The 22,825-nt window shown below is 33.8% G+C and overlaps 3 protein-coding genes across 6 annotated transcripts; 1 reads left to right on the forward strand and 2 right to left on the reverse strand.

Annotated features, from left to right (window-relative positions):
• Positions 1-494: 494 nt before the first annotated feature.
• Positions 495-8,192, forward strand: LOC112048558 (zinc finger protein 567). Of its 3 annotated transcripts, none has more exons than XM_052882679.1 (4): positions 495-655; positions 1,020-1,326; positions 4,859-4,904; positions 6,115-8,192. In XM_052882679.1, the coding sequence occupies exons 1-4, from the start codon at positions 651-653 to the stop codon at positions 6,810-6,812; spliced, it is 1,056 nt and encodes a 351-aa protein (XP_052738639.1). In that variant the 5' UTR covers positions 495-650; the 3' UTR covers positions 6,813-8,192. The 3 variants fall into 3 exon arrangements, with proteins under 3 accessions (XP_052738639.1, XP_052738640.1, XP_052738641.1); XM_052882680.1 differs by having other exon boundaries at positions 495-614; XM_052882681.1 differs by lacking the exon at positions 495-655 and adding an exon at positions 667-822.
• An 812-nt stretch (positions 8,193-9,004) lies between these two features.
• Positions 9,005-10,843, reverse strand: LOC112048559 (high mobility group protein HMGI-C). Of its 2 annotated transcripts, none has more exons than XM_024086130.2 (4): positions 10,687-10,843; positions 10,064-10,170; positions 9,705-9,866; positions 9,005-9,626 (listed from the first exon to the last, which is right to left on the reverse strand). In XM_024086130.2, the coding sequence occupies exons 2-4, from the start codon at positions 10,133-10,135 to the stop codon at positions 9,492-9,494; spliced, it is 369 nt and encodes a 122-aa protein (XP_023941898.1). In that variant the 5' UTR covers positions 10,136-10,170; positions 10,687-10,843; the 3' UTR covers positions 9,005-9,491. The 2 variants fall into 2 exon arrangements, with proteins under 2 accessions (XP_023941898.1, XP_052738643.1); XM_052882683.1 differs by having other exon boundaries at positions 10,683-10,701.
• Positions 10,844-17,880: 7,037 nt separating this feature from the next.
• On the reverse strand, positions 17,881-22,774 carry LOC112048573 (NADH-cytochrome b5 reductase-like). Its single transcript, XM_052882682.1, has 2 exons — positions 19,080-22,774; positions 17,881-18,299 (listed from the first exon to the last, which is right to left on the reverse strand). Exon 1 carries the CDS (start codon positions 22,591-22,593, stop codon positions 21,691-21,693), a length of 903 nt encoding a protein of 300 aa, XP_052738642.1. The 5' UTR covers positions 22,594-22,774; the 3' UTR covers positions 17,881-18,299; positions 19,080-21,690.
• Between the last annotated feature and the right edge of the window lie 51 nt (positions 22,775-22,825).

Consider the following 22,825-nt stretch of genomic DNA (forward strand, 5'->3'; position numbering starts at 1 on the left):
TTTGACAACCAAGCCAGAGATTGTAGACAGAGAAATAAATAAGTCAATAAAGTCTGGCAATTTTGTTACTTGTTGTTCGCTTTCCGCAATGGGGTTTGCCGTTGGGAACTGTCAAAGTGGCGTTTTAATAAATGTTTCCTAAATAGCAGTTTTTTGTATGGAAAAAATTCTTTTACAAAGATAGGTTGTGATATTAATTTACTCTTTGGTCACAGTGATTCAAATTGAACAAAATACCGGGCTGTATTTTTTAAAAATGCCTATTTAACATGTGAAATTTTAAAAAGGCAGATGGAATTACGTATCACACGTTAGCATATGTATTTTATTACTTGTTCATAAATAAATTTCCTAAAATATCGCTATTTTAATAATAATAAATGGAATTGTTTTGTTGCTTGCATCTCTGTCTACGATTTAATGTTTCTTTTTAACCTGTATCATAACATGACGTTTGACAATATTGCATGACCACAGAATATATACTGTGCTGTGACATTGACAGGATTTACGATTTTACATGAATTTTAATTTTCCGGAGATGAGAATTGAATTCCGGTTATTTTCGGTTTAAACTTTATTTTCTTCCAAAAACTCCGAAAATTGTTTTTTAGGCAAGTATGAAGCAAAGAGTAAATTGGTAATCTGGTATGCAGTAAGTATTTGTGATTGTGTCTTCTATCCGTAAAAATTAAAAAAATACTTTCAATCCGCTTGTTTTTAAATATTACAGGCCCATTTTGGGACATGTCCTTCAAAATCAAAATTTCAAAACAAATAATAATCTCCAGCGCAGGCATAGCATTTCAATCAATCAATTCAGTAAGAAAATACTATATATAAATCTGCCATCGTATCGTATTAATTTAAATTGACAAATGATATTTTGTGCCTTTGTTTAGTCAATCATTATTATTATAATTAAATAATGGTAGAAATAATTTTTCAGTGAGAAGTTCTCACTCAAGTTTGTCTATCTCATATATTTTATATTTCTTCCATTCTTTCATTGATTTCAGAGCGACTATTGTTAAAATGGATAATGAGAAAGGTATTATTTTTGATGTAACAGTGATGAAGCAGGAACTATTAGACGAAGACTTAATAGTAACCTATGGCAATGTCTACGACTCTTTTCTTGATGTGAAAGAAGAGCTAATCAGTGAAGAGTTTTGTGACAACAATGTTTTTAATTCATCAGCATTAACAGTCTTATGTTTGAAAGAAGAAACTGCTGAATTAGAAGGACTACAAGACCTACCTGAACCTCAACAAACACAATTATTGAATGATGATGTATCAACAAGTACTGATATACCTACTAAAGTAAGTTGCATCTGTATTCTATTGTCCTGCACATGTAGGTAGGTATTAACCTCATCACACTCAATGATAATTTTATACTATAGATAGGTTACGTCCCTACAAATCTCTGCTAAAAGTGATCCTAATTTAGCTACACCACTGAGCGCAGATACATGCAATACATGCAGAATGATTATGCAAAGTGCAATATCTACAATGTGCAATTGCAAAGTCAACTTTGCAATTGCATGTTGTAGAGTCAACATCTCCTGAGGATGCTCCGGTTTCGGGGTGAAACGTACGTAGAGAGTATTTTGTCGGACCTGGGTGACGTTGTCTCATGGGTTCGTCGACTTTTTGCGGATGATAGCAAAATAAATAAATCATTATATAATCATGATGAACTTCCGCAAAGTAACGCCTGCTTCTATCCAATATACATGCAGAATTTTGTCTAATTCCATTATTTATGTATTATAGACAATATTTAGGCATTAATTGTTTAAAAATAATGTTTGTAAATGAAATTAGGTCAATTTTACACATTTGCCTGCCTCAGTTTGGATGTGCTAGTCCCCCATCTCTAGTATAAAATATCATTGATCAAACTTCATACTAATATTATAAATGTGAAAGTTTGTATGTGTGTAAGTATGTTTGTTACTAATTGATGTGTCAACTACTGAAACAATTTGACTGAAATTTGAATAATCTTGAATTACATTATTTTGGTATTTTTATGGTAGTACACTTACCAATTTTCACAAATGTAACTTGAAAATTAAGGACTTTCCATAACTTTCAACCACTGTTTCACCCCCTTCTGACTTAATTTACACGACTAAAAGTATCCTATAACCTCTTACATGTTATTGTTTCAAATCACACCAAGTTTCATTTAAATTAATTTAGTAGTTTCAGTGTGATGCCACCACTAAATATGGACAGACAGACAAAACAAACAAATATATTTTTGATTTCAGTATTGATAATATAATGCCCTCCAACTAAGATTTTAAAAATATCTTCAATGTACAGAATTTGACTTGTTACAGTTTTATTTTAAGTAACTATAGATTATTATATGCCAATGGACTTCCACTGCTCACATACTCTACCCTCTCCTGGCCTCTACTAAGCACTTCCAAACAATACAGTTTTGAGTTATAAATACTTTAAATGTGGGAATACTGGGAATACAGCTATCTCTTTCATTGTTTTAGTATGAAAGAAATGAGACTGGGACACTGTAATACCCCAATTTCTTTCACTTCATTGGAACAAACAAGATGGGACTAGGACAACTCTGCCGTCATTAAAGGATATTTTGTCAATTTCTCTTTGCTTAGTCACATGTTGGTACCACTGTACTTATGACCTGGGTATTGGGTTCAGGAGTTCTTATATGACATGTCTTCTCTGCTGTTGTTCTCCCTGCTGTTCTGTTCTATTAGGAAAGTAAAAGTAATGGATATGTATATAGATCTCTTTATTCCTCGGATATCTGCAGATATGGTTAGCTGGCATATCACTAATACATGTACATGTGTCATACACTTAAGTTGAATATCTGTGGGCAACAAAATGAGACGTAACATTTGAAGGTGCGTACGGATAGCGCGTACAATGGTATGCGTAATCAGTTTAGGCGTGTCCGGAACGTCATGTCCATCTGAAGCGACGGCCACTGTGGCGCAGTGGTATGCGCGGTGGATTAACAAGATGGAGGGCCTAGGTTTGATCCCCGGCTGGGCCGATTGTGGTTTTCTTAATTGGTCCAGGTCTGGCTGGTGGGAGGCTTCGGCCGTGGCTAGTTACCACCCTACCGACAAAGACGTACCGCCAAGCAATTTAGCATTTCGGTACGATGTCGTGTAGAAACCGAAAGGGGTGTGGATTTTCCTCCTCCTCCTAATAAATTAGCCCGCTTCCATCTTAGATTGCAATATCACTTACAGGTGATATTGTAGTTAAGGGCTAACTTGTAAAAAATTAAAAAAAAAAAAAAAAGCTATGCGTACGTACTCTTGGAGAACCCGTACCGCGCGAGCCGCCGTCGGCGTCAGTCTGTTTTTGGTCGCGCGTCAAAGAGGACGCACACGACCGGGTACGCTATATTTGGATGGCAAAATGAATACATACAGAACGACAGGGGCTCGCAGAGAGCGCTTGATCGATTGACAACGCGTCCAGGTTCGCCGCGGTTCGTACAGGAGCTGTACGCTTATCCAATGTACGCATCGACAGTGTTACTTACCCAACTACGCGTAACACAGGAACGCTCTATCCGTATTCTGTACATTGTTTAACAAGTCTGATATGCAGAATGCATCTCTACAATTAATATCCCCTAAGGTGCGTACGGATAGCGCGTACACTGGTACGCGTAGGCAGTTTACGCATGTCCAGAACGCCATTTCCATACTTGCAGCTACGCGAACACTCTTGGAAAGCTTGGATCAGTGTTACCAACTCACCAAAATATTTATCCCTAAAGTTGGTGTCAAAAACCCCTAAAATCGCCTTATTATTGAGTTAATTATTGAGTTGTCCCCCTAAAAAATATAAATTCATAATAATTTAGAAATAATATGCTGTCATATGTTTCAAAAGTCTATATTTAATACAGACAAAATACTACGTCTTTATCTGAAGATTCAGATTTTTTGAAATCATACATGTTGACAATGAATAAATTTACCAATTTTTTTTATTCGATAAAAATTGCCTCTAATTACCTCAGAGTGGTTATAGAATAACGTATTATATGTAGTTATAAGTCGCTAGGCCAAGAAAGAAATATTAAAATTATCATCAATTTAAAAATATTAAAGAGTCAAAAAATCCCTGAAAATACCCCTAAAAATTTCAGACCCCTAAAAAATCCCATTTCACTTATTTGCCCCCTAAATCTGGGGGGAAAACCCCTAAGTTGGGAACCCTGCTAGCTATCGTACTCGGTACTCGTCATTCGGTTTTGGTCGCGCGTCAAAGAAGACGCACACGACCGGATAAGCGTAATGTACGTAACACAGGAATGATATCCATTCCTGTGTTACGAGTAGTTGGGAAACACTGTTTCCTTTCCTTACGCACCTTTAGATATATCTTACATTGATTATAACATACAAACAGGCAGAGAGTAACAATTTTTTTTATATTTGTATAAAGGGTGCTCGGGAGTATTTCCCTCAACTTCAAGGTGTTGACGCGCCTACTTATAGGAGGCGAACTGCATAACTAAATATTTTTCAACTAATAAATAAACTTTATAATATATATAATACGTAAAACTTTGCATGCTTATATAAGACACATTTTAAGATTTATTTACAAAAGAAATATTATTTACCCCGAAAATATTAATTTTAGAACACGTGTTTCTTGAACATTTTTAATTAGTTTTCGGTAAAGAATATAATCCCAGAGTTATGGGAAATATTCTCCAGCACCTCCTTCTTTAGATGCAACATTGTGCGAGCAATCTCAAATCAAAGACAAAGAAAAAAAAAATAATCAAGAAAATACTATAGCATGTATATTTTTTTTTCAGTCTGACTACTCAGACACTGTAATAAGTTTCCCTGAACACTGTATTGGTAAGTGATAACATTCAATTTTATTGATATTGCACATGAAAGTTTGTATGGATGTATAGATGTTTGTTAATCTCATACAGAAGATGCTGAATTGACTTCTTTATGAAATGGAGATAGATTGAACCCTTGATTACTATATAAGCTACCTTTTATCCTGGAAATATCCACGGTACCCATGAGATTTGTGAAAAATCTGAATGTCACGCATTTAAAATCGCGGGTGTCCGCTAATTATTATAGTACGTACCTACACACAGTGGCGTGTATAAGGTTTTTAACTAGAGTAAGCATGACACCTACGCACCTACAAAATGTAAAATGGAAACTTCCTTTTAGAAGTTGGTGAGTCATCAAGGTGGGACGTGTATTTTTGCATCTATGGAGTGCACGCCACTGCCTACACACCTAAGACATGTTATACATGCTGTACCAACTATATAGATAATATTTGTAGAATACAAAAGGGATGTGGATTTTCATCATACTCCTATAACAAGTTCCATTTTGGATTGTATCATCACTTACCATCAAGTGAGATTGTAGTCAATGGCCAACTTGTAAAAGAATAAAAAAATACAATATTTTGAACATAAAAATCCTTCTAATTCATCGAAATTTTGACAAGTGGGCGGCTATTTCCATAGTTAAAAATTGTGTTGCGACCATAGAGTACATTGAATAGTTGCGACATCGGATCCATATAGGTATACTCAAATCAATTATCTTCTAATGTACTTGTATCATACTCAAATTCACCAACGTTTTTTGAGGGGGACGAGGTAAACACACATCGCAAAATATTTAACACCAATAATTCATCGTCATGATTTTGTCCTTAACACAATGAAACATCAATTCTATGTACCTATAGACGGAGTTTGTATGAACACGATAGATCATGATCATATAGTTTTGGTACCCTCTACCGAGGCAGGTCATATAGAATGTTATTGGACTGAGAAGGTACAGAGTGATCATTCTCGATTAGAAACAGAATAAGCTGTAGTATGAATGGGTACATAACCCCATTCATACTACAAGTTACACCTTCCATCCCTACTGTACCTTTACTGTACCTTTACTCTACTATTACCCTTACCATACTTATGATACATAATTAAAATAGATAGTGATAAATTATCCCTATCTATTTAAACTATGTATCATAATGAATTAAGTAATGACTAATTACTGAAATTATTTGTTTCAGGTGCACCTTTGCTAAAGGATCATACAAAATCTAAAAGCACGAACATCTGTGAAACCACACTAACGGGAAAAAAACAGAAAAGACGGCGAAAAGAATTAAATAAATCTAAAACTAATATACATAAGAAATGTGATACTTTAGAGCCCCATAATACAAATGATACTTTAGTGCCCCATAATACAAACCTAGAATTACTTTTTTGCGAACACTGCTCATTCAATAGTGTATGTAAGGCGAACTTAAAGAGACATATTACTAAACACAGCAAAGAGAGAGAAGACATTATTTGTAAAATTTGCATGAAAAAGTTTACACTGAGAGGCAATCTACTGAGACACATGAAAATTCATTCTGGTGTGAAGCCTTTCTCTTGTGATATTTGTGGTTTTAAAGTTAGATGGAAATACCGTTTGGATAATCATATGAAAAGCCACATAGGTAAAAAAAGGGATAAACATTTCTCATGTAATATTTGCAAGAAAAAATTTACAACTAAGAGTAATTTAATGACCCATATAAGAAAACATTCGGGTAAGAAACCTTTCAGCTGTGAAATATGTGGGAAGAGATATTTAACCAAGGATAGTTTAGTTGTTCATATGAGAGTCCATACAGGTATTAAACCGTTCTCTTGCCATGTATGTAGCTATACATGTAGATATCATTCTTCCATAGCTAAGCACATGTTAAAGCACTGATCAAAATCCGTTATTGTTGTAAATTACTCAAAATCAATACCATCAAATTATTAAATATGTATTGTCCAGTTCGAGTCATCACAGTCGCCGTCGGAGGATGCATAATTGTTCATCTACACGGGCGGCAGCTGCTACCGACGACTGCAGTCTGCGACGTCTCGGCGGCAGCCAACGGCAGTCTACTCTCGGCGGCAGTAGCCGACTGCAGTCGACTGTCGTTGACTACCGCCGAGAGCGAGACGTCGCTGACTACAATCGTCGGTAGCAGCTGTCGCTGAGACGTTGCCGACTGCAGTCGACTACGGTCGTCGATAGAGTTGCCGCTCGTGTATATGAACCCTAATTCATAATGCTTGTGCCTTGTTTCATAATATCATAATTCTTAATTTCATAATCACATCTTAGTAAGCTGTGAAATCATGGGCGTAGCCAGGATTCTATCTAGGGCTTAGACCATTATTAATGGTCTAACATCTAGGGGGGACAGCTATACTAAAATTTGAGTAGCTAGTACAATATCAGTACAATAGAGTCAGACTGAAACTAGTTTTTACCGCCAAAGCCGAAACAGTAATTCGGCGTCAGTTTCATTTCGGCCGAAACCAAAACTTCCATAGAGGTCATTTGGGTTCCGTACCTCAAAAAGAAGAAACGGAACCCTTTTATGATCACTTTGTTTACCGTCTGTCCGTCTGTGTGGGATATTTTTACGCTTGATGGCGTTAAGTCGAAATTCTAACTTAAACTTGATTAAATTAAAAACCACTTCTTTGAATATCTTAAAATTTGGTATTTCTGGAATCAACTAACCGATTTAGAATAATTAAGACAAGCCATTTATTTCGACAAAATTAGTATCACCAATCGATGTCAAAACCGAACCCCTTTTTTATTTTTAGTTAATTGTTTATTATTATAAACTTTTGCACTGTAAGCGAGCGGGCTTTCATTTGTTTCAAAACTACAACATATATTCAACAATTCCGAATAGAATGACTCGCTAAACTCCATCATTGTTGTAATGCACATAGTTATTAGGCTAAGTACATAGTTGCAGTCCAAGTAGATGACAACACAGGGTTACCTTAATGCGCCAATAAATGACAACAGCCTCTGCTACAGCGCCCTCATCTGGGGGCACGGCAGTGCCCCCGCAAGTCGAGCAAAAAAGAAATATTTTTCCTTTCTTTTGTATCGCACTATAGTAATTACCTACAAAGTACCAAAATATTTTTTGTAATCATGATCTGTAAATGCGAATTACTGCTTTTACTACAAACAATTTGATTACATTGATGATCTATTATAATGAAGAATAGCATTATTATATTTTTGTACATCAGGATTGGTTTCAAGAATAAAATTTTAATTGTAATGTAATATAGAGGTTTTATTTTTTTCCCCAATAAGTAACTTTGGTTTAACCAATATATTATTGTTTAAGCAATAGGCAAGGATACGTAGTATCTATTAATCTGTGGGCAAGGTTTTGGTCTTGAATGCAGCCATGAGGTTAAATAGGGTTGAAATTGAATCCTGATAATATATCTTTTCATTCGAGATTCAACCAATTCTCAAAATCCAAACTAAAATTTTAAAATATGAGACAAAAACTCAAGGTGACAGTACTGTTCAAATTAATATACATACTATCCAACCCTATTTTATCAAAAAATATAAATAACGTAAAGGATAAAAAAATAATACCAAGTTTTACAGACAGACTAAAATAATATACTGTCGAAGTACCATTATTTCCTACCTATATGCCAGCAATGCTGAATTTAGGTTCTACATATTATTAACAACAAATCTTTTGAGGTTTATGAAACATTAGCAAAGAAAAACTTGTATTTATAATTTATTTAATATATTGTTCTAAAATTGTACATTCACGCACAGACACACAGTAAATCCTATTTTCAAAACAATGAAAGTTTTTCAGTCAGTTTCCAAAAGAATGAGTCATCGAATCATGATTTCAACCAAGAATTTTCAAGACAATACCAAGACTGAATATTACAATCAGAGATGCCAGACTGCTGTAAAACTATATTGAAATTAAAATACTTCTATTATTATAATGCTATTAACATGATCAATCTCTACAGTCAATGTGCAACATTTTAATGTAATTGTTGTGAGTCATTGAATAAGAAAAAAAAATAACTAAAGCAGAAAAAAAAACCAAATTATAATGAAATATTTATTAAAGAAAATAATACTTGACTTTTGAGTCAAAATCAATAAATCTACAAAAGTGTATTGATTCTTACAATATAAATCAGATGATTACAAAATACCTATAATAATAGAAATAGAATAAATCTACAAAAAAAGGATCTTACAAATTATATCTTAAAGTTGTACGTTTCTAGGGAGAGCTAAGTCTGCCCAAAGTTTAGCCATGTAAGATATTTCTATTGTGTAAAATAGTTCAAGTAAATGCAATAAAATCACAAAGAGGACTTCTTAAATCTGCTAATAATAATTTCAATTATATCATCACATGAATAAAATTTGGGAGAAATGTTGTTTTGAGACTTGTGTTATCATGATAACCCCCAAATGATACAGAAGCTAGAGAACATGATGTATGTCACGACAAGTTCCAATGCACGAGGGGTTATGATGAGAAACAATTACACTAAGAGTGAGTTGTATGATGAACAATCAAGTTTACTGGTCAGAGCCCTCTTCCTCTTCTTCATCTTCTTGTTCCTCCTCAGTAGAAGCAGCATCTTTCTTGGGCGGAGGTGCGTCCTTGCGCGGTCTGCCACGACCTCGCCCCTCACCGCCACCACCACCACTGCTCTGAAATCATTTGTAACAAATTCAATAAATATTGTAAAGATTAATTACTAGGAATTTATCAAATATATGATAATATACCTTTGCTCTAGAAGCAGCCATTTTTTTCTTGGAACCCTTTGGCCTGCCCCTTCCTCTTTTGACTGCAGGTGCTTGTTCATCATCAGATGAATTTTTGGATTCCTTAGTCTTAGCTGCAGCTGCTGGTGGTCTTCCTCTTTTCTTGGAATCCCCTTTAGTTTCCTACAAATTAGTTTTAAATTAAAAAATATTCAAGTTTGAACATTATACATGTTTGGATGGAAGTTGTAGATTCATTATAGTGAGTTTTAGTTTTAGTTAGAAAATCAGGTCACCTCTTGGTACTTTGATAAAAAAAATTAACTATACATAATCATACTTTAAATAACCATGATCATACATATAGGTAATATACTAACTGATTGTGTTCCATTAGACTTAGGTCTACCACGTCCTTTCTTCTCAACTGCGGTTGATCCGTCATCAGACATTTTAGTTAATTGTATTTACACCTACAGAGGCAAATCTGAAATAAACAAATTGAAATTAAAAACTAGGCTATATTATAAGCAAAAGAATAGTTTCATATTACTTAAAAAACAATTGAATTACTTTTGTTAATAGGTATAACATGTTAATACGGGTCACACACGAATCAATAAAAAAGCAAAATGAATTTTGATCTAGAAAATACAAAGGAAAACGTTGGTTAAAATAAACAAAACCAAGTCATTAGCCTCGGAGACGCCAACTGTATTTTGAAGTAATTAGAAACAATCGAATTCACCAGTCTAAATAAATCAAATCAACTTTCATTATTTATAAAAATTACATCAAATAAAGCCAAATAACTTTCTGTAAACGTAGAATTTTAATTTCTATTGTAGACCCCAAGCCAATTTAATGGAGTCTGCCATTAGGTAATTATTGAAATACATGTATCTATTACAGGATAATATTTATATTTTATATTAAACTGATATGGGCTTCATATTTTAGAATAAAAAATAATTATTATCATCATATTTTTAAACGTACTTACAGAATTGTTTACAGCCAACGACACAGCGAATGCCAAAAAGAAAATTATGGCGGGCTGGGGCCTGGGACTGGGGCACTAGCCGCGCGCCGGTGTTTGTTTGGCGTCAGTGTAGAGGGCGCCAAAGTTAAGAATTTCATTCTATAGTTCATGGTTACATGGCATTATAACGTAGACTGAGAAAATAATAGACGATCGATTGACGTGCTGTTAAAAGTCAAAAGATAAATTAATTGCATAGATACCTTAAATAAAAGTTTAATTGATTTTGATGACCAATCCAATGCTATTGTTACATTAAGTCACTTATTACATACAATTTAGAACTTGAGGCTGTAATTTTCTGTTTAAATTTCCGTTTAGGAGATTTATTTATAACAAGTCAAAACATCCATTACTACTACTACATAAGTCCACAATAATTATCAAAGTTCGACCCTCTTAATGTCTGAAAAAACAGGATCCGTCATGACACAAAATGTTTATTAATGTGCAAAATATTGAATAGCCCTGTCTCGTTTACTCTTAGACCATTAATAAGAAATTTATTAATGGTCTAAGCGTTTACTTAACAAGATCTATTATATCTTTAAAATACTAAGTCCACCTGAAAGTTATTTCCTTGTCTTAAAGACGTTATAAATGTTAACTATTACTATCCTACTACTACTATCTATGTCCGTCTATTACTTATTAAGTCTACGCGAGGCATGGCTAACGGTCATCTTATACTAGACACCTCAGACCAATCATTGTATAGGACCTGCCTCGCTAGACGTTACTTTTCTGTCAAAGTATGTGATCAACGATCTAACGCGATTATAAAAACTGTCTCTATAGAATCGATGTTAAATAGTTGTAATCGTGTTCGTCGGTTAAACAGCTCCGTAAAAATACCTTTTTGTGAGATTGAATTATGATAATTAGAATAAGATATATACCAAATCTAAGCTCGTTTCCTCAGAAAATGACAGACAATTTTGTTCGTGACTGTGAGTGCGATACAGGTCCTTCTATAATTGGTCTGAGCTAGACACACACGATCAAGTTTACCGTCCAATTACAACAGATTGCGACGTACTGGGAATGCAGGGATTCTGGCATCCCAAGAAAAAATATCGAAAAATAACAATCGAGGTTTAAACTCTACAAAATCACAGATAATCTTAAAATACATATTAAAATTTTTCACTTAAATTAAATAAAAATAAATTGAGACTATACATTAGAAGAATAATAAAATTAAAAAAAAATAAACAAATGATTATTTTTTTTCTCTTCTTTATTTATTCTTTTTTCTTTAATTTTTAATAATGTTGATAAAATATTAAAAATAATGCAAAACAAAAAAAATATAAAAAAATAAGTTCAACCCTCCCGCTGTGGTACATTTGAGTGCCCAAGCAACCGGCGGTCAGGGTTCCAAAGTGAGGAGGTCCTCACAATACGCGCCGTCTATAGCATAACTGCCTTCTGTATCCGACCCTTGATCCAGCAATTTAGTGAAAGCTTCATAGGGTGTTGGTTGAAGCTTTTTGCTACAAGACCTTGACTGAAACGACTATCGGAACAATAACAGTTTTCTCAACATTCACATGGCTTTAATAAAATTGTCATCATGTGGAACAGTAATATCAACAATTATTGCACGACACATCGACTAGCACTATAATAGGCCTAATAGCAACAATATTCGTGTCAGTGATAATCGTTCGGCCCCAGAAGAGCAACGCACTGCTATTTTCAAGAACTGACGCTGGATTGTACACTCGTACCTGTAATAACTCATCTCAAAATCGATAAGGCCACACTGGAAAGCAAGCTGTTGGTGGGTTATCTTGGCTGCTTGATTATGTTTATGCAAGTATTATATATATGTATTATCTATGTAGGTATTCGCCGTTATCAAGGTGAGAACACTCGGACACAATATTTATTATTAATAATTGGCTCAAAGGATAAGTCTTTTCTCAGTCTCATTGCCTATGGGTGAACGCATTTCGAATAATTTTATTTTTTTAAATTTCGGAGTATAATTAAGTTCAGAGAGGCATTTTGGGGCATTAACAATGTACGTCGGGCAACGATATTTTACACTATAGACATGTTACGTGCCTACAAAATTAAAAAAGTGAAAAAGAAATCCAAAAAGTGATCCGAATTTAGATACTCCACTGAGCGCACACATGCTCATTTTCGTGTTTATTTACATTATATATTTTAGTATATAATATAGTGTTTACACTTCCTGAACACACAATTCGACATTGCATACAATATTTAGAAGAAGAAGAAATACTTCATTGCACACAAAAATACAATTATAAATTAAAACAATAAAAAGATAAATTAAATTATTAAAGTTAGCATGCAAAGGCGGCCTTATTACTAAAAGTAATCTCTACCAGGCAACCCCTGACGAGAGAACTTGCGAAGAAAGAGCGGGAAGGTGCAATACATTATAATATGTAATTATATATATAAATAATTAAATAAATGTAATATATATACGTAAATATAATATTAAAATTTACATATGTATTACATAATATATTACAACTAAAAAAATATATAATATATATACTACATATTTAATAAATAACAATAAAATAAATACCTCGAAAAATAAAATTTTAATTCAACGACAAATAATGTCGTTTCAAACGAAACTTAAAAATGGCAAGTGAAATAATGGCACGGACAAAAGACGGCAAATTATTCCATATTTTGACAGCTTCAGAAGTAAAACGGTTATCACTTCGAGAACGTAGATTGAGAAGATCAATTTCCGATGTAAAGCGGAAACGATCTTTCAAGTAGGAAGGAGACAGAGGGTTATAAAGGATAGAAAACAAGAGGCAAAGAAGATGGAACTGACGGCGAAATCGTATTGGTAACCATTTAAGACGAGCACGATACTCGGAAATGTGATCAAATTTACGCAAACCATATATATAGCGAATGCATAAATTTTGAAGGCGTTCGAGTTTGTCGAGCTGTGCATCAGTTAGGTCTGGGTAACAAGAATCAGCATAATCCAAAACCGGAAGAAGAAGAGACTGAGCTAAGAAATTTTGGTTTTAATTGGAAGGATATTTTTAAATCTATTTAAAGACCTAACCGAAGCAAAAATTTTACGACTTACCTCTCCCACTTGAGATGACCAAGACAGTGTTTCATCAATAAATAGACCAAGATTATTGACACAAGTGCTGAATTCTAAATCAGTATTATTAAAACGAACAGGTGGCAAGGAGTTTATGGTTACTTTAGCCAACTGTATACGGCTGCCAATCACTATCACTTTTGACTTAAGTGGATTAGCACATAATCCATAAGAATGACTCCATGTATAGATCCGTTGTAAGTCTATATTCAACTTGGAAATGGCGTCAGAAATACTTACTGCTGGAGCAGCAACATATAGTTGTAGGTCATCTGCATAGAGATGAAAAGAAGAAGAAAGGTACGAAGAGACCGTGTTAATAAAAATAGCAAAAAGAAGAGGAGAGAGAATACCACCTTGAGGAACTCCAGCTATAAGCGATGAATATGAGGAGATCTTATTGTTATTAAGCACACACTGCTGGCGTCCATTCAAGTAACCGTGGAACCAATTTAATGGAACTTGAGACATATTGAGGGATTTTAATTTAGCAAGAAGGATGTCCAAGTCAACCGTATTAAAGGCATTACTAAAATCTAAAAGAACAAGAACAGACAGAAGTTGATTATACATATTAGCCCGTAAATTGTCACAAACCTCAACAAGAGCGGTAACAGTGCTATGTCCACGTCTGAAACCCGATTGCAATTTATTTATTTATTTATTTATTATTTGAACCACCAACAAAATTATATGTATACAGAATTAAAAAACTTAATAAATAGGGTATAGAAACACATATAACTTTACTTAAAGGTAGTCACATCATGCATAAAGTGTAGGTCGTACTAACAATTAAAAATTAAGTGTTAAAAAAGTTAAAAAATTAATTAACATAAATTTACACAAATCAAAAACAGAGAAAGAGAAAAAAAAAACAACAATATACACTAGGATTAGTTAAAAAATAAAAGGAAACTGTTAATTTCACAACTAAACTCAAAGGTTATTAATTTTAGTAAGTAACTTAAAGCAAAAGTAAAATAGCCAAACTTAAAACAAAACTAAGAATTAGATAAAACATGGGTTATACAAATAATGACACATGAAAGGCGGATTATTAAACAGAACTCTTCTTAATAGTATTAATTACTTTGGACTTAAACTTAAACATCTTATCACAAAATATGTCAATGGTATTATCTTTCTTGGTTAGTTCCCTATATAATCGACACAGCCTGGGTAACAAAGAGTGGTGACCGAGGTTTGTTCTGTAAAATTTGGGTGTCAGGAGATGAATCGGGTACCGTGGCATACGACGGGGAATTTTAAAAGATATCTGCCCCAACAACTCTGCATCATCTATAGTCCCATTTATAAGTTTGTAAAGGAATACCGTGTCAAGCAACTTACGCCTATCCGACAAAGAAAGCAACTAAATTTTGAGAGACGATTAGAGTAGGATGATCTTTTATTTGATCCAGAAAGGAGTAATGTAAATCGTCTCTGTATGCTTTCTACGCGGTCTTTGTGGATTTTGTAAGAAGGATTACAAATTACAGTCCCGTACTCCAGTTTACTTCTAACAAGACTATTAAATAGTAACTTTTTGGTTTGGATTTTTTTAAAAGGCTTGGAACTTCTGAAGACAAACCCTAGCATTTTGCGCGCAGATCTGCATATGTTATCTATGTGACAGGTAAAACGGAGTTTGGTATCCAGTGTTATTCCCAAATCACGCACTTGTTCCACTCTTTGTAGATATCTATTGTTAATCATATATCTGGCATCAAGTAGCGAATGTTTGCGCGTGAAGCTTATAAAGGAACCAAAGAAGCAATGGATGAAGAATATGGTTATTGTTTAGAAAAAGATTAAACTGATGATGCACAATACGTTCCAGGACTTTGGACAAGATGGGAAGGATGGATATTGGCCGATACTGAGATAAGACAGTGGGATTTTTAACTTTAGGTAAGGGTATAATGTGAGCTTTACGCCAGAATGTTGGAAATTCTCCAGATGATAAGGAGAATTTAAAAATATGAGTAAGAACTGGCAACACAGAATCTAGAACTAATAAAATCATTTTCTGGTTGATACCATCAAGACCAGTCGCATCTAACTTAATTGCCTGAATATGTTTTTTAACATCAATGGAAGAGATAGGGGAGAAATTAAAAGGTGTACAGTTTAAAGAAGGTACAGAGCTAAGGTGAGATAATGTACAGGATTTTGCCTGAGGATCTATAAGCGAGATAGTAGAAAAATGAATGTTGAGGGCATCAATATCAAGATTGCAAGAAACATCTGGACGTTGTCAGCCAATACCCAAAGTTCCCAAAAATTTCCAGACATCTGAATAGCGTTTGTTTTCGACGGAGGAGTGAATGTAACGACGCTGTTAAATTTTACTGCAGTGATTACGAAGATGCTTATATTTAACAAGATTACTATAGGAAGGAACACGTTTATATTTGTATACGTATACGTTTATATACTGGTATTAATTATCGTAATATACCTATTAAAGATTGAAAGCTAAATACATAAGTAATAAGAGAATTGAAAATTTGACATTTTAGTAAACATCAACGTACGTTTAATATTTTGACGTATTTTCACTGCATAGTTCGGACATCCTATCCTTATACGCGCTGCAAACTAAACGGTAGACTTGATCGTGTGTAGTTATCATTAAAGAAAAAATGCATGCAGTCCAGTCACAACTCCTAGTCGCAACCAGCAACTGGTCCAGCAGAGTGGTAGTTTTGATTCTCAATTTCTCAACCAACTAACTTGTTATGTCCATGGTCTCAACCAAAAAATATATACTCCAAGGAAAAGAAGTGAACGAAAACGTTGGACATAACAGCGCTACTATTTCCGCAACGAAATATTATGGAACTAAAACAGGGACACTTACCTATAAAATAGTATAACCCTGGAATTCATAGTCGTGAAGTGAACAATCCCCCACAAACCAATATTCAGTATTCACCCAGGGGCTGACTATTGAATCATCCTTCATTGCATTTCATAAACAAACTACTGGAGAGCCCCTAGGTGACTGGAGTTTCAAGCAAATGTTGTCTATGATTTTACATTAGATCTTTGAAAATTCTGTGACACAACCACAGAGAGACGTATTTTGTTAATTCTTTGACATTTTACAAAATAATTGAGTTTCTAATATTTTCATTTACTTTTTGTTTTTATTTATTGTAGTAATATTTAATTCGTTCAAGTGTACAATAGATCAGTTTTATCAAAAAGTTTCTTTCTCACAAGAAGGAGTTGTTAGAAAAATATTGAAGTTATGTGGACGAACATGATCATATACAAAATTATCAGCCGATGGACGTCCACTGCTGGACATAGCCGTCTTGCATGGACTTTCAAACACAACGGTCTCGAGGGGCCAGCGTCCAGCGGCTCCCTGCAACCCGCTTGATGTCCTCGGTCCACCTAGTGGGGGTTCGACCAACACTGCGATTTCATCGGCTCTTCGAACTATGTGGCCTGCCCATTGCCACTTCAGCTTCACGACTCGCTGTGCTACCTATGTCAGTGACTTTGGTTTGTCTGCGGATCTCCTCATTTGTGAAACGATCACGCAGAGAAATCCCAAGCATACTATTTACTATATAAGTAGTTTGATATTTCATACTTTTGTAATGTGGAATCCTACTTGAAATAAAAAAAAATATTGTAAGAGGAAATTTGTTTATTTTACTCAAAACCACCTATAATTACCTGAAATAATTACAAGTAGGTACTATTATGCTGTATTTTCTTACAATTTATAGTAAGTGCAGTAAATAAATATAAGTGTAGCTTATCCTTAGGAATAGTGGTAAAATTGCATTTCACAAAGCTTTAGATCACATAATATTATATATTTAGGAGGTAGGCTTGGCCTGGTAATGGGCTGATAATAATGAACCACACAGTACTTATTACAATTCTAAAATCAAACCTATATCCTTTTAATACAAAGTTTAATTAATAACAACAATAAATACATAATTTACATATAACTTATTGTTATTATTGTATATTTTTATAGACTTAAATGAAAAATGCAGAAGTAAACATTTAATAATTATCTTTATTAAAGATGTGAATCAATAAATTTCATTCAATTAAGATTTGTATACATTTTCTATTGTTATGGACTTCAGAGTGAGTGACCACCTTACAACATACTGCACTCACTCCTACTACCTCTATATTAAATGCTGCTGACTTTTCAAGGTATGTGGATCTTCCAATTACTGTGATCTGAAAACTCGGATTTTCAAGGACCAAAGTATTCTCAGTATTCTTGGTAAAACAGTATTCTCAGAGCTCATCACTGCTATTCCCTGCCATGATAGCTGATTTCTTAAAATCTGTGCATAGTGTCCTCCGGGGTTGTTTATATGTATACCTATGCGTGCCATCAATACAGCTTGACTTGTGGCATTTCTGTTATTTCATAGAATGCTTGATGGAATGCACATACAGTCTGAAAATAAACATTATGTTAGTTACATTTATGTAGGTTATAGGTATATTTCCTAAATCAGAACTAGATAGGTATACCTAACATTTATATAGGTTAGATTACAAACAAACTAATTAAATTCTTCATCATGAGTATGTTAAGCATGAGTCTCCTCTCAGAATGAGAGGGATAAGGTCCACCACTCTGGCCCAATGTGAATTGGCAGACTTCACACATGTAGAGACAATGTTTTTCCTTCACCGTATCAGACATGTGATATACATTTAAATTCATAAAATGCACATAACTGAAATGATTTGGAGGTGCATGTTTCAGACAGCATTTGAACCTACACCCTCCGAATAGAAGGCAGAGGTCATATCAACTGGGCTATATGGATTTTGACCTACTCCTAATTTATATATACTAATATTATAAACAGGAAAAATTTGTTTGTTTGTTTTGAATAGGATCTGTAACTACTGAACTGATTTGAAAGATTCTATCACTGTTGGGAACCTACACCATCATAATCAAAGGCAGAGGTCATACCCACTGGGCTAATTGGTTTTATATCTACTCCTAATTTATCTTTACTAATAATAGAAACAGGAAAGATTTGTTTGTTTGTATGTTTTGAATAGGCTCTGGAACTACTGAACCAATTTAAAAAATTCTTTCACTGTTGGGAAGCTACACTATCCCCGAGCTCTATAGGCTATATTTTATCCCCGTATTCTTACGGAAATAGGAATTTCCGTAAGAATACGGGGATTATTGATAATGAACAAAGGTACGTACCTGGAAACATCCCGTTACATAGAATCGAAGTGCTGCTAGAATGCATAATAATAGCGGTATTGGTATTCCTCTCTTGGGTCTTCTGTGTTCATTCTTCATCAAACAGAGGCATATTATGCCTAATATGAGAATCTTTCGTACATTCCATAACGCCATAGTATTAAACTGGATTTACGCAATTGCGAATATTTATCTTGGATACTGATATAACTCGCTGTTTATACACAGTCTTAACACTTTCCAAGTCCACTTTTTAATAAATAAATCACGAATAACAACAAAAAAAATGCCAGGGGATGGTTTGGCTGACAAATATCGGTAATTCAGCAGTCAGCCGCCAGCTCCTGTCAAATGAGGGGTTTCTTTTGTCTATGAAACGCGTAGGGGTTGAATTCGACACATAGCGGCTGAATAATCCCCTTAGGGGCCCCCTACTACGACTATGAATTCCACCGTAAGTAACCAATCAAGAAAAAAACCAAAAAAATATTTAATGTTAACCCGTAGTTGAACTCATGATTAATATAACATACCTTTTTGGGGAAAAATTTCTAGTGAGCTGAATTTTTGTATAGCCTTTTATATTACGGTGTTATTATGCAGATGTGACAAATCAACATCATTATCGTGCCGGCTAAAAAGTTACAAAGGTTCATAGATCACGAAAATCAGTTTTTTGCAAATATTTCGTGACCTATTGCTCGGAGGTCAATAGAGGTAATTATAAAATTTTTCTACAAAAAATTTCTTTTGCAGTTTTTCTGTAAAATTAACAGTTTTTAGACTAAAGCGCTGAGAAAGCGACTATATATTGACGATGCACTCGTTTCCTCGGTACCTTCGAGGTAGAATGCGAGGCGCGTTTTTTACCCGACTGCAAGGGTTATGTTTTTCGCGCGTATCTTATACCTCATATTTTCTAAACCGCTGAAAGAATTTACATATTAAGATATTGTTAGATTTGTCTTAATAACCCAAGTATTCTTAGATAGGTAAGTTAAAAAAAAATAGCCACGACGACTGTGAGACGCTATAGACTCAAGATGATTTTTTTTAATGTTGCTTTATGGGCCAATCCAATTCCACGGCTCATCAAGAGGATTTCAAAATGGTATACCATGGCCATATTAAAAAAAATAGAATGAGTTTACTTACCGTAAGTGAGAGCATTCTAGTCGCTATCTCAGCGCTTTAATCCGAAAATAGTTAATTTTGGAGAAAAACTGCAAAAGACATTTTTTGTAGTCAATATTATGAGGAACAAGTTTTATAATGACCTCTATTAACCTCCGAGCAATAGGTCGCGAAATATTTGCGAAAACCTTTTGACCTTTGTAGCGTTTTTAGCCAGCACGATTTACTTAATTTTTCATATCTTCATAATAACACCGTAATAAAGGTTTATACAAAAATTCAGCTCACTAGGACTTTTTCCCAAATTGGGGTTTAAAATTCCTACAATTACTGGACTACATGTAGAACTTAGTTGAAATTAATGTACGCTTACTGTCTGATTTCTGTACCTACTAATTTATTTCCGCAACCAACACACACCAACCAACATATGCCAAAAATCTTGTACTGAAGCTTCGGCTTCGACCCCTTGGTTAAGGCCTAGTTCGGACTACTTTAGTATTTTAGTCGAGTAGGAATTGAATTCATATTGACAAATCCCGCGGGAACCATGGATTTTTCCGGGATGAAAGTGGTCTATGTGTTAATCCAGCGTAGTATTTAACTTCGTTTCAAATTTCAGCCAAATCTGTTAAGAAGTTGCGGCGTTAAAGAGTAAAAAACATCCATACAAACTTTCGCGTTTTATTAATATTAGTACGGTTATCTAAATAATACCACTTTTTAAATTTACTAATGACTGGTATCACTTAACATTTAGAGTAAAAGTGAAAAAAAGTATAATGAAACTTTTTGGAGTAGGTAATATAAAATCAATACAAACTATAATATATAGCATGCAACCAAGTGAAAAGAAATAGACAAAATATCGACCAATGGCGGAAGACTTGTCCCAATCCTATCTTTTTTGTCCCAATGCAGTGAAAGAGATAGCAGCATCTCCGGTTGAACTGCTATTGGTTGTTTATTTCTCTTCACAAGATATGTCTTTGGTCCCATGTTAGGACTTCCATGTACTGGTCTTAAAATACAACTAAAATTCCCCTTTCTCATACAACAAAGTAAACAGCCAGTACAAAAAGTAAATAGTGTATTATTAATTAAAAGTAAATAGTGTATTATTAATTAATCAGGTTAGCAATAATAACTATTACAAATTTAGATTTTTCATTTCTTTATTTCAAGTACCTTTTAACATTTCAAACTATGTTCATAAACATAAAAAGATACATAAGGTAACAAGATTTGCTTATTTGCTAAGCATGTTGCTGGTGATCATAAATACAGAGAGTGCAATCTCCTCACATCAACCTTATGATACTTATTTATTTTTTCAATAGCCAAAAGAAAGCTTAATAAAGTATTAGTTGAAGTTAAAATCTAGACCATTGAACTATAATGGTTCATTCAACATTCTGCTATCAGATAATCTCATGAGCAAGTTCAAATATTAACTAAGGTACTTTCCCTAATTTATTCAGAATAAAATTATATGGTCAGAATAAGACCCATTTTTTAGAACTACTTCATATTCTTTCATAAACTGTACTGAGCCACAAAGCAGGTACTGGTTGTTTGAATGTGATTTCAAATAATCCAATTCTAATACATTAAATTTACTATTTACTAATGGTTCATTATATTTTTTATTCATATAGCTCTCCTCAGATGTGTTGCTTAAAAATATTTTATATGAAAAGTTCCAGTAAGAATTAAACTCATACAGTTCATCTCTGAACAATATTTCATTCAAATCTTGACAACAGTAATATAAAATTATTCTAGTCATATCTTCATCATTGTTTAGTATATTCTGAATTATTGATACAAAAGGTGCTATGCCTGTTCCCTGAGCAAGCATTATAATTTTACTGAATTTGTTTGGTTCTACATTATATGACCCATATGGACCTCTCCAAGCAGTTTCTTGCCCAATGTTTAAGTGAAACAGATAATTGGACACTAATCCATTACTATATTTTTTTATTACAATAAGGAAATCATAATCTAATGGACCATCACTATTAATTTTTAATTTAATAGGAGTATATGCTCTAGTACACGATATATCATTATCTGAAGTATGTTTAATAAGAAAATGGTCACCAGGTTTCCATGATACTTTTTGCGAATATTGTTTTGACTTTTGAAAAAATAACATTTTTTGCTGATCGCTTATTTGAATTATATGATAAAGGTAAAATTTACGGTATTCAAGTTGCGAGATACCGTAGTCTGTTACATTATACGAATCACAGGCACAATCTTGGTTTAGATATTTTTCGTACAATTTTAAGTGGGTATCATACACGTCGAAAATACACGGATTACAACCGCTGTTACAGCAATCGTCCTTTGTCGGTTCAGTAGGTGGCTTCATTCTTACTTAATGTTATTATTCAACCAACTATCTTTAAAAATATATACGTAAAAAAACACTAAACGGACCAAACTTTTAATTTTTAGGGCAAAATAGTCATTTCACTTCACATCACAAACGGCTAAAAAGATATTCACATTTCTAAATTCATGTCAGTCATTCTGACACTTGACAGTGACATTTCTTTCAGTTTCACAGACGATAAATTATTAGTTCTTTAGTTTTTTCTGTG

Source organism: Bicyclus anynana, chromosome 7 (genome assembly GCF_947172395.1).
Source record: "Bicyclus anynana chromosome 7, ilBicAnyn1.1, whole genome shotgun sequence".
Classification (NCBI taxonomy): Eukaryota; Metazoa; Arthropoda; class Insecta; order Lepidoptera; family Nymphalidae; genus Bicyclus; species Bicyclus anynana.